General features: G+C 66.0%; 5 protein-coding genes across 5 annotated transcripts in view; 2 read left to right on the forward strand and 3 right to left on the reverse strand.

Moving 5' to 3' along the window:
* Positions 1-354, forward strand: part of EMIHUDRAFT_449114 (hypothetical protein) — a gene marked incomplete at both ends in the record, with an annotated part of 3,246 nt that extends 2,892 nt beyond the window's left edge. The window contains 2 exons of the mRNA XM_005789213.1: positions 51-151; positions 234-354. Coding sequence (XP_005789270.1) covers positions 51-151; positions 234-354 — 222 coding nt within the window. The remainder of the gene's footprint in view (positions 1-50; positions 152-233) is intronic.
* Positions 355-948: 594 nt separating this feature from the next.
* On the forward strand, positions 949-2,271 carry EMIHUDRAFT_201100 (hypothetical protein; the record flags this gene model as incomplete). The annotated part of the gene is made up of 5 exons (XM_005789214.1): positions 949-1,075; positions 1,291-1,541; positions 1,828-1,958; positions 2,070-2,119; positions 2,198-2,271. 5 exons carry the CDS (start codon positions 949-951, stop codon positions 2,269-2,271), a joined length of 633 nt encoding a protein of 210 aa, XP_005789271.1.
* A 1,679-nt stretch (positions 2,272-3,950) lies between these two features.
* On the reverse strand, positions 3,951-5,619 carry EMIHUDRAFT_449116 (hypothetical protein; the record flags this gene model as incomplete). Its single annotated transcript, XM_005789215.1, has 2 exons — positions 4,760-5,619; positions 3,951-3,959 (listed from the first exon to the last, which is right to left on the reverse strand). The coding sequence occupies exons 1-2, from the start codon at positions 5,555-5,557 to the stop codon at positions 3,951-3,953; spliced, it is 807 nt and encodes a 268-aa protein (XP_005789272.1). The 5' UTR covers positions 5,558-5,619.
* A 260-nt stretch (positions 5,620-5,879) lies between these two features.
* Positions 5,880-6,746, reverse strand: EMIHUDRAFT_201102 (peroxiredoxin-like protein; the record flags this gene model as incomplete). Its single annotated transcript, XM_005789216.1, has 4 exons — positions 5,880-5,996; positions 6,164-6,343; positions 6,501-6,563; positions 6,648-6,746. The coding sequence occupies 4 exons, from the start codon at positions 6,744-6,746 to the stop codon at positions 5,880-5,882; spliced, it is 459 nt and encodes a 152-aa protein (XP_005789273.1).
* Positions 6,747-12,985: 6,239 nt separating this feature from the next.
* Positions 12,986-13,452, reverse strand: EMIHUDRAFT_351892 (hypothetical protein). Its single transcript, XM_005789217.1, has one exon. The coding sequence runs from the start codon at positions 13,192-13,194 to the stop codon at positions 12,991-12,993; it is 204 nt and encodes a 67-aa protein (XP_005789274.1). The 5' UTR covers positions 13,195-13,452; the 3' UTR covers positions 12,986-12,990.
* Between the last annotated feature and the right edge of the window lie 1,165 nt (positions 13,453-14,617).

Genomic DNA, 14,617 nt, shown 5'->3' on the forward strand with positions numbered 1-14,617 from the left:
GGGGGGGGGGGCTGAGATCGGCTCTGCTCCCTCCCGTGGCCCCTCTGCAGGCGGACGAGGCGGACGGGGGCAGCAGCCGGCTGGCCACCTTTCTGCCCATCTTCTTCTTCGTGCTGCTGCTCGGCTGCGCGGCGCTCACGCTCTCCGCCATGTGCGCGCACACCAGCTCCAACGGGCGCCGCGTCTTGTTCGGACCCTGCCCTGAGCCCCGCCGGACTTGCTCTCTCGCGCAGGTACGCGAAGCAGCTCTCCGAGGCGCAGGACCGGCTCGCAGAGCTGTGGGCTCGCTTCGTGGTCCGAACAACGCGCGCTCGCGCGGCGGGCGGTCCTGCGCCGGCAAGGGGGTCGGGCTAGGCACGCGTGAGGTGCTGGACTCGTTAGGCGCGGCCAGCCCGCGGGCGAGCAGCCGGTCGACGGCGTCCTTCACTCTTGACCGCGAGCTCGTCCCGAGTGCAGGCGCGCCAACCCGCGGGCGGGAGAGCGGCTGAGCTCTCTCTCCTTCTCCGGAGTGGGGAAGGGTCTCATCTGCGTCTACTTCATCAACGAGGCCTTCACGGTCATGCAAACCTCGCCGCAGATCGCCTCGCTCTTTTACGGCGGCCGCCCCTCCGCCAGCCCCATCCGCCCCCCCCCCCCCCGGCCTGCTGACACCGCCCCCGCCCTCTCCCTCGCCGCAGGCTACCTCGGCTCGGACGGGGTCTGGCAGGCACAGCACGTCGGGTGGGTGGACGCGTCCATGACATGTCCGAGACATGTCCGAGACATGTCCCACAGGCACAGCACGTCGGGTGGGTGGACGCGTCCAACCTGGCGGGCGGCGCCGCGGCGGGCTGCGTGCTGGCTGGCGTGGGCACCCTCCCTGCCGCGGGCCTGATGCTTCCTCTCGACCTCGGCGTAGACGCGCACCTCCTCCTCTCGACGCGCGCGTGTCTGGTGTCTGTAGGCTTGATGCTCTTCGACATCGGCGTCGACGCGTACGTGATCGTGCGGCGCATCTTTTACCAGTGGGTGTATGGGCGGGGCCTCTACATCAACGAGCTGATGGCGAGCAAGCTCCCGCTCCTCGGCTGGGCGAGTCGTCACCACCGACTCGTCTTGAGGACTCACTAGGCGAAGAAGTTCTCGCTCCTCGGCTGCGTCGGCACGCGTTCCCCCCCCCCCCCTTCTCTTCCCCAGATGGCTCGGGCCTGCCGCCGCACGCCCCTTGACTGCACGTGGCTGTCGGGGCAGGCATGCTCCTCACCGTGACGCTGCAATTACTTAATTATTACTTCATTATTACTTAATCAGGCATGCTCATCACCGTGACGCTGCAGTCGCGCGAGCGGCGGAAGAGCACGCCCGGCCTGCTCAACCAGGCCGAGGAGAGGTCGGCGCGCGTCTCGCTCGCGCTGCTCTTCGGGCGGCTGATGATGTCCGTCCTCTTCCTGTACGTCGGCCTCTCGGAGCTGCACCGCCTCCTCTTCCAGCCCTACACGCCGTACTTGCCCGGCGACGGGCACGACGTCGTCTGGCCAAAGGCGGTCGAGCTGCTGCTCGCGGTCCCGTTCACGCTCGGCTTCAAGATGGAGGCGCGGGGGGGGAGGGAGATATGGGGAGATCTGGCTTCAGGATGGAGGCGCGGGGGGGGGGAGGGAGATATGGGGAGATCTGGCTTCAGGATGGAGGCGCGGGGGGGGGAGGGAGATTGGGCACTTCCTAGCACCCCTTAGCCACTCCCTTCACCCTCAAGAGCTGGAGGCGAGGATGGTCCTCAGCTGCCTTGGGGGAGGCGGCCGGGAGTTTGCTGCGGTTGGCTGGGCCTCGAGCCTCCCTGCCGCCCCGCAGGCTGTGACCAAGCTGCTCGCCGCCTCGCTCGTGCTCGAGGCCTTCCGCGCGGTCGGGACGGCGACGTGTCGATGGCACGTCCTTGACACGTCCACGGACACCTCCACACAGGCCTTCTACGCTTGGTCGTGGTGGAGGATGAGCGGCGACCCGAACGCCTTCTCGCAACACCGGCGCGCGATCCACTGCCGCGAGACATGTCCGCGACACGCCCCCGACACGTCCACGACACGTCCGCGCAGGCGCGCGATCCACTACCGCGAGCACTTTATGACCAACGTCGCGACTGCGGGTGCGACGCCGCGGCCGCGCGTGCAGCCTCTCGGCGCGACGCGCGCCCGCCCCCACGGCGCTTGGCTCGCTCCTATAGGCGGTCTGTTGTTGCTCGTCAAGTTGGGCGGCGGCCGCTACACCGTCGACGAGCTCGTCAAGAAGAAGGACTAGGGGAGGGGCGTGTCGAGGGGAGGGAGGAGAGTCGGGCCAGGAGGGAGGAGCGGCAGCGGCACAGGCAGCGAGGCGCGCAGCGCGCGCGCCAGGCGTGGGGCTGCGAGGCCGTGTGGTTGTCTCAGCGAGTGTTGTGTGTGTGCGTTGTGCGAGATGCTGCTCCGCACCCACACGCAGATAGACGAACTCGAGTGCCATGACCCAGCTTCGCATGGGGAGAGACGGTGGGATGGAGAGAGAGGAGAGAGAGGGGGGGGGGGAGAGAGAGAGGGGGGGTGGAGGGAGGGAGGGCGCGCGAGACGGCGAGAGCCGAGAGAGCGCAGAGCTCTCCGCTCGTGAGCGTGTGCGTGTAGCGCGTGAGGGATAGAGCTGAGATACATATAGAGTAAGATATGCGACCTTGCGAGGCTAGTGCCATTTCACTGTGGCACAGCTCGCGTTACAAAACCTTGATTTGACCATTTGCGCCATTTTAGCCCCCCGCTACCCGGTTGCACTCGTGCGACGTAGCGGGGGGCCACAACTACGTTTACGAAAACATAAGTAGTCCCGCGAGGTGTGAATTGGCCGCCCCAGTAGCCCCCATTTCCACTGGGGACGCTTTTCGTGGCAAACCCAAAGTTGCGCTGCGCGCGAAGCCGCTTTTGAAAGCGCGAAACGAATCTCGTCCTACCTCCCACCGGCCCCACTGGCCCCACCGGCTTTTCGTCGCCCATGCTCGGTCTCGACTTGAGTGCCGCTCGACTGGCCGATGAAGAGCGACCCGTACGACGCGCACTTGTCGTCCTCCCTCCTCGCCACATGACGGCCGCCCCCCGACACCAACAGTCGCGCTGCACGCCTTCGAGGTCAGCTGCGGCCGAGCGACGATCGGCTCGTCTCCGATCGCTGGGCGCGTTTACTCTCCGGCCCATCACCCGCCTGCCGATCACCTGTCCGCCTCGCCGCGCGCGGGCCGCTCGCCTGCTCGCCACCGCCGCCGCGCGTCCCCGCGCCGCCACGCTTCCCTGCACCTGACGGCGCTCGAGCTGCGCAGACAGAGCAGCGGCCGCCCAGGCGGTCGCTGCTCCGCCCCGTCCGAATCCGTCCGCCCGCGCGTGCCGCTGCCGCCGCCGCCGCCGCTCCACCCGGTGCCCGTGTGTCGTGAGAGTTGCTTTGTGTATGTGTATGTCGTATGTGTGTGGACTCATATGTCACACTTGAGCCTCTATCTATGATTAGTAGACCGGTACTCGGGTTTGGATGGTAGCGGGGGGCCCCGCCGGAGGCTGGTTTACTGATGTCCCTCTCGGTGCCTTCCAGAGGCAGCTGCGACCCCGCCAAGTGGACGGGGGCACTCGGCAGGTGGCGCGGAGTGCCCCCGTCCACTCGGCGGGGTCGCAGCTCGTGCCTCTGTGCGTCCTGGGGAGGGACAAAATTGTCGCCGCCAGAGACGACTCGACGCCGCTGAGATTGGAGATCAAGCTCTGACAGGTCGCACGTCGCTCCTTTGACGCCGACGTGGCTCACCCGTGCAGATCACATCAGGACACGGTCTCGACGCGCTCGGTACGACGCCTGCGACCCGTCTCGGGTCAGGTGGCACGACGCTCATCGCGCCTACCAGCGCTGCCGTACAGGTTGCCACGACGAGGTCGAGCACGCTTCTATACGCTCGCCGAGCCTTCCTTTCCATCCAATTAGGCAGCCTGGGAACGGTGGCGGTCAGAGGCAAAGCCTACGAGGGGTGGTGGAACCACATGTCACGGCTACTGCCGGCTCGACCCCACGATAGCCTCCGAAGGCTGACTTTGCGGCACCATCATCGGACGATGTCGACGAGTTGGGTCGCTCTCGCGGTAGCCAGATGACCTCTCTTTCTAGGAGCATCGGCCATGGACGCAGGGAGCGCGGGGGAGGGCGCTGGAAGCAACACGGAGCTCCGTTGGAGACGTTTTCAAGATTAGCGTGTCAGAGTGAAATGGCACTAGCCCGATGGCTTTTCGTTTCGTTCACTCACCAAGGGACCACACATTGACAGACAACGAGCGCGCAACAAAAAATGAGTCTCCGGGCCTCGCCACTCCCCCGACTCGCCAGCGACTCGCCCCTCCCACTTGGCCTTGCCTCGGCGGCGGCGAGACGCCCTCGAGGCTCAGTGTCAGTCGGACGTCAGGCGTGGCAGCAGCTGCTGAAGCAGCGCGGCTACCTCCTCTTCGTCGGGCGCGGCGGTCAGCGCGCCGCCCCCCGCCCCCGCAAAGGCGCGCCGGAAGGCTGCGTCGCCCGAGAGGGCGATCGCGACATGCAGCGCCGCCGCCGCCGTCTCCGCGTCGGCGGGCGGCGTGGCGGCGGCGACGAGGGCGGCGGGCGTGACGTGCGGGCGGAGGGCCTCGGCGGAGAGGGCGTAGTCGCGGAGCAGCGCGAGGAGGAACTGGAGGGCGCGGCGGCGCAGCTTGGCGTCGCCCGACGCGGCGAGCCGGCCGAAGCAGGGCAGCGCCGCAGGCTGCACCAGCACGGCGGCCGCCGCCTCGGCGGATCCGCGCGCGATGGCCGAGAGAGCGAGGAGCGCCTTGCGCTGCAGCGGTACCGGCGCCGCCGCCTCGCCCGTGGCGACGAGCAGCGCAAGCAGCGCGCGGTGCGTCCGCAGCGCGATGCACGCCTGCTGGAACGGCGGGTTGTTCTGCGCGCCCGCCGCCACGACGCCGCACGCCGCCTCGGCGAGCTCTGCGTCGGGCGGACGCATCTCGGGCAGGTGGCCGTCGGCGGAGGCGGCGGTCGAGTCGTCGGCGCCGCCCTCCGCCGCTGCCGGCGGCGCTCCTAGCACCAGCAGCGCCGCGCGCAGGCCGCCGATCTTTGCAAAGTCGACGGCGAGGTCGACGTCCTCGCAGTAGTACTCGAGCTCCTCGAGGGCGGCGAGCGCCGCCTCCGTCGCGCCGGCGCCCGCGGCGATGCCCTCCGCGTCCAGCTTGCCCAGCGCGGCCCGCATCGACGCGACTGCCGGCTGGCCGAGGAGCATGTCGAGCACCTCCTGGTCCAGCTGCGAGGGCGCAGTGGCGCCAGCGGCGGCGCGCCGCTCGAGCTCCTCCGGCGAGGAGTTGGCGATGCCCCACGCGAGCATCTGGTTCAGTGAGGTGCCCGGCTCCATCGATGCCGCCGCCCGTGCTGCAGCTGCGCTCTCGTCGCTAGCCGCCGCGCCGTCGTAGACGAGCTGGCCTGCCTTGTAGATGGACGTGTGCGCCGTGGGCCGCTCCCGGACCTCCACAGGCAGCGGCTGGTCTGTGCCCTCGTGATTGATGGTGGCAGACATCGCCGGAGCAGTCCAGAATTTTACAACAAAGCTCCCTCGCACAACACGGGACTGGCGCCGTACTCGAGTCTCGAGGACGCGAGCAGTCCAGAAGGCGAGAAAAAGAATTAGCTGTTCCTCCATATCCCACCTCAGACAGCCCCACGCACTCTCCCCCTCCCGCCATCGGTCTCGGCTCGCGGTCGGATCCTCCCACAGACGCGCACGTCTGTGTTGCGGAGGCGAGGGTTTTCCGGCCCGCGGCGTCATTTCGCGGCGAGGGGAGAGGGCTTGCAGGGCGCGAGGGGTGGGCGGCGCGCCTGTTGTCGGCGCCCGTGCCAGCTCATAGCTTGGCGATCGCCTCGAGCATCCCCTTGACAGCGCTGTTTGCATTGGCGCCGGGCGCGTCGGCAGCGGCGTCTTCGGGCGTGCCGCTCTCGGCCACGTGCTTCACCACGCCCTGGTCGACGTAGAGCGCGAAGCGCTTGCACCGCTTGTTGCCCAGGTCGCGCCTCGGGCCAGGCGCATCCATCACCTGAGCAGGGGCGGGAGGAGAGGTGGGGGGGGTGAGGGGTGAGGGGGTGAGGGGGAGGCGAGGGAGTGGAGCGGAGGGCGGGCGGTGCGCACCATGTCGAGCGCCTCGGTGAGGACCATGCTCGGGTCGGCGAGGAAGGTGATGTTTGTGCCCGCGATGCGCTGGTTCTTCGCCCACGCCTCCATCACGGCGGCGTCGTTGACGCAGTAGACAAGGACCTCGTCGATCCCGGCGTCGCGGACGTCGTTGCGGTGGTCCTTGTAACCAGGCACCTGGTGTGTGCACGCACAGTGTCACGGAAGCACAGCGGCAAGGCCGTGTGTCACGGAGGACGCTGCGGTGAGGCGAGGCAGTGCATCCGAGAGAGAGAGGCACCTGGTCCTTGGATCAGGTTGGCGTGAACGCACCGGGCAGGCCCACAAGGATCACCTTCTTGTCCTTGATGCGGTCGTTCAGGTTCAACGCAGTCGGCGGCCACGACGCAGCGTCCACCTGGCGCGAGGGTGGCGGCACATGCGCGCGGTTGTCCGGTGTGTGCTCCAGCAAGCAGAAGGGAGAGTGTGCGCCCGATCGTACCTCAACGTTGGGAAACTTATCGCCGACGGCGATGCCGCGTGCGTGTGTCCGCAGCATTTGCGCCGAGCGCGACAGGCCGCGAGAATTGCGCGCCAGCATGCTCTCTCGCGCCCAGTGTGGGTGGTGCGACGAAATTTTGCGATTTTTTTCCCCTGCCCATAACGAAAGAATTCCCTGTAGAATTCCTCGCTCTTCTGCTAGAGTCACACTGTCACACAGAATCGCGATGTAGGGCACCGATGTAGGTGGCGCCGTCTGCCTGCGGCTCACTCTGCCGCACAGGGCACAGCGTCGGCGCAGGAGCCGTAAAGTGCCGACCAGCGACCAACCTCTCGGTTCCGCCTAAGCCGTCCCCGGGAAGCCAAAGGCATGTCGACGGCAACGACGGTGGCGGCGAAATCACCTCCACAGCCCCAGCTCCAAACGGCGCCGTCGGCGGTGGTGGCGATGCTGTGGAATGCTGAAGCCGACACAGCAAGGACGCGCTGCCCAGCCAAGGCCTCAACCTTCTTCGGCAGCAGCTGGTCCTGCGTGTCGCCGTGGCCCAACTGGCCGCTGCCTCCATTGCCCCAGCTCCAGACGGCGCCGTCGGCGGTGAGGGCGATGCTGTGGTAGACTCCAGCCGACACGGCGACGACGCGCCGCCCCGCGAAGGCCTCGACCTGCGAAGGAGCGTGGTGCTGGATGTGCTCTCGAGATGGAGCGCGGGGGACGGGCGGAGGCGGACAAAGTCAAGCGGCGCTGCCGGGCAGGGCCCGTGGGCGAGACTGCGCTAGCGGTATGTGTCTCATGTGTATCACGTTGACAACACAAACTCGCGCTCTCTCAGGAGAAAATTCCGAGAGAGAGAGAGAGATATATATAGAGAGAGACCATTTACACTAGGAGATGGGACGGCTCTAAAAAGGAGCAGGTCCCAACGCATGTTAAATAAATAAATAAAACGGGCAAACTCTGAGACGAGATGGGATTTAGGGACATGTGTCCCCGCCCTGCACGATCTTGGTGTGAGGGATCTTCAATCCGTGTCCCCTCACCCCTCCCAACGCATGTTAGGCAACGCAATCCTTTCAATTAAGCCCAGCTTGAATGCGTCGGGCGAGCTCGTGATCCTCGTTGATTTGTAGCAACCTGCGCTGCTCCTCGCGGAGCATCCGCTGCGCCATTGCTTCATCGTCTCGCGGCTCGAGCGAAGAGCTCCCACCGCCTGCTGGCCTAAGGTCGAAGCTGGTCGAGTCGACTGCGTCGTCAGGCACGTTACCATCCCAAGCTGGCCATTGACTGATGTCGGCAGCAAACCACCCGCAGCGTGGGCATGCGTTGCCGTTGTACGCGTCGCGCCGGTGAGTGGTGAGTGCTGAGCACGCATAGTGCTCGATCGGTCCATAGCGGCATTGGCCACACATGCGAGCCCCCGGGATCGAGGCGCGAAGCTGCTGGGCGAGCAGAGTCCTATTAATCCCCCGCGAACTCTGTTGCAAGCGGTTGGCCATCTCCCGCACGGTCTCCACCAGCCGCTCGTTCATCTCCATGAACACCCGACGGCGAATATCGCCGCTCCGCTGAGCATCAAAGACCGTGTAGTCCTCTGCACTCAGGAACCTTGCCACGGATTGGTTGTCTAGACTCGCTGTGCAGCCGCCGGCAGCATCGGGATGGCAGACGCACGGAATTCGTCCCTCGTGCTGCTGCGTCAGATCCGAGGGGCCGCGCTCGAGCAGGTCGTGCGCGTAACCCTGAAAGCACTCGCCGCACATGCCGTGCGCGTTGCTGCAGTGGATGACCGCGGTCTCGCTGAAGCAAACGCAGCACTGGTCCGTCTCTTTGGCTGAGAACAAATGACTGATGGCCGAGCACATTCTCGCCACCTCCTGCATCGCCGCTATCACCCTCGCCGCCGCCGCCGCCCGCACCGCCGCCCGCACCGCCGCCACCGCCACCGCCCACGTCGCCACCGCCACCGCCGCCACCGCCGCCGCCGCCGCCGCCGCCCGCGCCGTCTCCATCGGTGTCGCCGCCCCTTCGGTCGGAACGTTCATGGCCAGCTCCTCGGTCGGAACGAAACGACCAATCCGCGTGTGGCCGCGGTGAGGCGGCACTTGCGTCTGTTGCTCTGCACTGGCGAGTAGCCCTCGGTCTGCACTCGTCGCCGCCGCCCTCGCCTCCGCCGCCAAAACCACTTCAAACCCAGTATCGTCCGCCTCGGAAAGAAGCCTAAGCACTTCGTGGTGTGCGTAAACTTGTGCATAGTGTGCCGGCATTCTGCCATAAACATCCCTGGCATCCACCGATGCACCCGCGTTAAGCAGCCGTGCAACGGCTTCTAGCTGTCCGTTGCGGCTCGCAAAGTGCAGGGCTGTCCAACGGTCCGGACCACGATGCTCAAGTACCCGTTGACGAGCTTTGGGATGCAAAGCTTGTAGAAACGCCGTGAACTCGGCGTCGCCAATGCACGCGGCTCGTATGAGGTCATGATAAGCCATAAGGCCCAACGGTGAGCTGCTGTACGGTTGACGCACGGACAGAAGAGGCAGAGGCAATAGACGCGAGAGGAGTCGGGATGAGGACGCGTCTCAGACGAACGCGGTGAACGCGGGTGAAAGCCTCGTGAAAGGCCTCGTGAAGGCTCGAAGGCCTCGTGGCCAGGTCGTAGCGCGCAACACTCACAAAAACGCGCTTTTCTAAATAACATCTGTCGCGCCTCGTCCCGCCGACCGTACCTGTGTTATTAGTGCCAGTGCGCGCCAACAAATATGCCAATCGGGGCGAGGGAAATCTTTTGCACTTGGGTCCAACTCGCTTGTGGGGCGTGAGCGTGTGAGGACAAAGAAGGAGAGTCTTTGGTTATGGTTTGGTGCCCTTGGCGCGACTCTGGTGCTTGCCCACTTTCCGACCCAGTCAGGGACACGTGGCCAAGGTCGCAAGGCTGCAACGCACAAACTCGTGCGTCCACGCGCCGCGCTGGTGTGGACGCAGCCGCCAACCCGCCGCGACCCGCAGCCACCAACCAACAGGCCGCGTCGAGCCGGCCATGACTGGGGAGACGACGGTGAAGAGCGTGCCGCGTCCGTTTCGCGCGCCGCCCAGCTCAATCTACGTGCAGCAGCAGCGCCGTGCGCTCGGGGCGAGAGCAGCTCCAAGGGCGTTCAAGGCAAGGGCCGGCACAGACCCGCTCGTGGTGCAGGCCGCCGCCCTCTCGGGGCCCGCCCGGCCGCTGTGCATGGCCCTGGTCGAGGTGGAGGCGTCGCGCGGGCTCACGAGGTTCTTCCGCCCTCTCATCGTCTTCACCTTCCTCCTCCTCGTGGCTCTCCTCGGGCTGGTCGCCGTTGCTGTCGTCTGGACACCCGCGTACCGCCTCTATTGGAGTGACGTGCTGCGGGCCGACCGCAATATCACCGCGTGGCGCGCCAACCAGACGCACGGCGACGGAGGTGGCGCGTGGCAGGACCTGCTCGAGAGGCCGTCCGACTTTGCGCAGATGGCGCCGCTCCCCTCCGGCTGCCAGGAGTTTGAGACCAACTCGGAGCGGTTGACCAGCGGCGTCGAGGCGATCCTCGACGTGGCGCTACGGACGCCTTTCCAGGTGGACGCGCTGCCCAACGAGCCGCAGTCCCTGGGCCCGGGCCTGAGGCTCGAGCTTGACTCGCTCGTGGTCGACGAGGTCCATCACGGCCGCTGGAACTTCGGCCTCTGCTGGCACTCGCCGTGGTGGCAGACCATGCCCGACCAGCTCGTTCTGCGGCTGCGCCGCATCGGGCTCACTGCCACGCTCAACATGAGAGTTATCCAGCACGTCCCCTTCCACGGTGATGTCGTTATCACCTCGGGCTCCGCCACCGTCGAGGGCCTCGGCGTCGTTGCACTCGACAAGATCGACCTGGAGCACCTGGCGACGCCGGTCCGCTCATGCGAGGGTGATTTTCTGCTCACGATGCAGGGCGCCCACTTCGACGTGGGCGGCTACTCCGCGGGCGTGGGGGCGATCCTCGACGGCATCGATGTCGGCAAGGTGTTTCCCGTGCAGGACGTCCTTTGCTTTGGCGAGGGGGCGACCTCTCTATCGGAGCTGAACCGGCTGCAGGCCAATGCCTCGTCCACCAACGGGACGGCTCCGGGCGCGGCGGGCATGGTTAACGAGATGGTGTGGGAGTACATGCCCTTCGTCCACCTCGCCACCACGGCGGTGCTGTGCGGCGCAGTGCTCCTCGTCACCGCCTCGCTTCTGGCCCTCCTCGGCACCGTGATGGCAGTCGCCGCCTATGTCGACGACTCGCCGCGTGCGCTGTGCCGGGTGGCACTCGTCGCATCGGCGCTCTGCGGGCTCGTCCTGCGGATCGGCTGGTCCAACCCGGCCGCGGGCACCGCCGCTTGCCTGCTCTTGCTCGCCCTCCTCGTCGCTTGGAGGCTGCTCGCGTCGGCCGCGTCCCAAGTCCGCGCCGCCGCCGCCTCTCCACGCCGCGCTGCCGTGCTCGCTGGCAGGGCGGGCGCCGCGCTGACGGTCGGCTACCTGCTCTGGGAGAACGCCGGCACGACGGGCGCACGGCCGCTGCTCCTCCTCTATGGGCTGACGGCGACAGCCGCCATCGCCTCGCTCGTGATCGCGCCCTTTTGCACCGCAACCACGGCCTGGGGGGTGGGGGAGGTTGGGCTCGCTGCCACCAAGGTGGGGCCGCCCTCGGCCACGCGGTCGCCGGTGCGCTCGAGCACGAGCGACAAGTTCGCAGCGCGGCTGCGCCTCTTTGAGGCGCTCAACCTGCGGCTGCACGGGCTGCCGCGCTGCTACGTCTACCTCCTCGCCGCGCTCCTCCTCGCCGGCTTCGTTGTCGTCTTCTTTTCGCTCGACTTTTCCCGCGAGCTCAACCGGCGCACGCAGTACTCCGAGGCGCCCATGACGTCTCGCTTGTGACGGGCGCATCTCGTGTGTCACACTCTGTGTGTCTCTGTGTGACTCTCCTGTGCATTGCCGCTTTTTCTGTATTCCGACACACCGCTCACCGGCGCCCGCGAGGCTGGGCGGAGGCCGGAGCGGATGTAAGAACAAATTAGATTAACGTTTGGATTTCTACGTTCTTTGGAGCACCTGGAGTGTCTTTTTGCTTTAACGAAAGACGGGTGCGCGTGTGCACGGCGGCGAAGCATGTCCGAGGGTGAGTAAAAGTGTGAGGTTTGGTGGAGGCTGTAGCGTCGTCGCGCGTAAGAAGCGTGGTGAAATTTAGAAAAGGAGTTGCGGTGTTGATCGCCGCGGGAGCCCTCTTATTCCGCGACCCCCAACCTAGCTGCCCGGGCCTCCCACCTCACAAAGATTTGGCAAGAGCCACAAAGATTTGGCCGTCCACAAATGAGTGGCCAGGCCTCGTCCTCGACCGCAGCCGCGCCCGGCGCTCCACATCCACGGCCGCAAGGCAGGGCGCCGAAGGAGCACACGTGGGATGGAAGCTACGGGGAGAGCGGTGCCTGGCTGCACAACGTCACCGGGCTGCCCTGGGCCAAGGGCGGGCGATCAGCAGCCTCGATGGCTCAGCAGCGCGAGCGCAAGCGCGAGGACAAGCGCGACAGGAGCGGCAGGCCGGAGGCGTCCGGCACGCAGAAGCGCAAGAAGGGCGCGGTGGAGGCGGAGCGGCGCGACAGGAACCGGCGGCTGAACGTCATCAACCAGTACCGCACAGCGGCTCGCAAGAAGAAGAAGATCCCACTCGACTCGAGCCAGGTGGCGCGCACTAGGGAGGAGAAGCGGCTTCTGGGCGACAATTTCGTGCACGAGGGCCAACGCGTGCGCGTGATCGAGGGGCTGCACGCTGGCTGCTGCGGCGTCGTGCTCGAGCGAGCCGTGCTGTGGGAGTGCGGCAGGGCGGTCACGGCCGTCGTTGAGCCGGAGCATCACCATGATGTGCTGCTGGACGAGGATGAAGATGAGGCCGGGCCGCGCCGCATTTCGCCTTACCAGGTGGAGCCGTGGCCTCGCGTCGGGCAGCAGGTCGGGCTTGATCTTAGCTTGATCTCAGCTTGATCTCAGCTTGATCTCGGCTGGACCCTGGCTGGATCTCGGATCTCGGCTGGATCTCTGCAGGTTTGCTGGCTGCCCGGCGAGCCCAACGCGATCGCCACGGTGACGTCTTTCCACGGCGGCGACGACAACGGCAGCGGCTACATCCTCTCTCGCCGCCTCTACGCCTCGCCGGCGACCGTCGAGGCGATGGCGGGTGGCGAGGTGCGTGGGACACGAGCAGCTTGAGTCATGAGCAGCTTGAGTCATAAGTCACGAGCTAAGAGTCACATAGCCGTGCAGGTGCGCGTCGGCTCGTGGGTGCGGCTGCTGCCGCCGCATCCAGAGTCATCGCCCGAGCTAGACGTCTCGACAGCCAGGCTGCCCGACGAGCCGTCGATCAAAGACGCGCAACGGATGCTTCACGAGCTCAACCTGCATGACGTCGCTGAGTTCAGCTCGGAGCAGCTGCACGAGCTCGTGACGTTCCCCTACTATCACCGAGTGCCCGGCTGGCACGCGCCGGCCATGTCTGCACAGCCCACACCGAGCACGCATCCGCATAGCTGGGTCTCAGCAAGCGCCGAGTTCCTGCCGTTGCGAGATGTGTATGTCGTGCGCGGTGCATGCACGGCGTGCGGAGATTGCCTCGAGCTGGAGTGCGTGACCATGGCATCTCATGATACTCTAGAGCCGCTCGGTAGCGAAAGCGAGCGAGATCCGTGCTGCGCACATTGCAACCACGACCACATGTTCAAATGCGCGCACATGGGTCACGCCGGCGAGTGTGTGTATTCGTGCCCAGAGTGCGAAGTGTCCGGTTCGAGCGATGGCGAGTCGGGTGCCAGCGATGACGACAGCGGTGAGTAGGTGAGTCTACCCTAAAAGTACTCCATTGTACCCATGCGGAGCCTTTATTTTTCCTCGCGGACTGGCCGCATTCTGGGTGGGATCTATTCGGCGAGTTCACATGGCGCTCGGCCTCACGGACAAGATTGGGTACGCTGTGGTTCTCGCACTGGCGGCGCGCCTGACGCTGTTGAACCGTAATTTTGTCAATGGGCCCTACACGCAGCCGACGACAGCGCAGACCGTCGTTGACGTGCAGCGGCGAATCCGAGACATCCGCGCGCTGACGCGTGCATACGAGCCCGTCTTTGGCACAATCAGCAAGGTGCACGGTTCTTACGAGGTCAACAAGGGCGTTGGTGAGCCATACGGCCGCTTCCATAGCTTCAAGCTCTTTGACGGCGGCTTCGACTACTCCATGGACTGGCATCTCGGCGGACCGGGGACGCCAATCTCATTCAACTGCACGTGCCACAACGTGCTCGAGCCTGCGGATGAGGCGCGCCTGCCTGACGCGCTTAGTCGCCTGCCTCTTACCACTCGCCTCGAGAGAGCTGGCCTCGCCACGCGCGCAGACCGAGAGCCGGCCGACGACTGTGCGCGGCCGCAGCGACGTGCGAATGATGCGCGCCGCGTGCCCGCCGCAGGGAGTGCGACTAGTGCGCACCGTCCACTTCCAACAACTTGGGAACTGGGCGGTTCCTCTGTGGTTGGTGACCAAGCTCAACTCTGGAGGGCAAAAGGCGGAGCTCGCCGAACTCGCAAAGCTGGTTGCTTGAGCCGCGCGGATTGTGCGCCAGCGTTGTGGGCGGCGGAGGGAGGGAGGGGGTAGGGAGGAGGACGAGGAGGACGAGGAGGACGAGGAGGGAGGAGGAGGAGGAGGAGGAGGAGGAGGAGGAGGAGGAGGAGGAGGAGGAGGAGGAGAGGAGGGGAGGGGGGGGGGGGGCGAACAAACCAAACCAGCCATTCTCCCCGGCCGATGGCTGCGACGGCTGTATGACAGCCATCATGCGGCCGGGGCTGAGATCTAGGCGTGCCAGCCATCCTATAGTTCACCTTCAACCTCTTAACCCCGTCAACGCTCAAAAGAGCGCTGCACGTCCCTCTCTTTCTCTCTTTAGTTTTGGCTCCAGGCTCC

Source organism: Emiliania huxleyi (assembly GCF_000372725.1).
Source record: "Emiliania huxleyi CCMP1516 chromosome Unknown EMIHUscaffold_13, whole genome shotgun sequence".
Taxonomy (NCBI): Eukaryota; Haptophyta; order Isochrysidales; family Noelaerhabdaceae; genus Emiliania; species Emiliania huxleyi.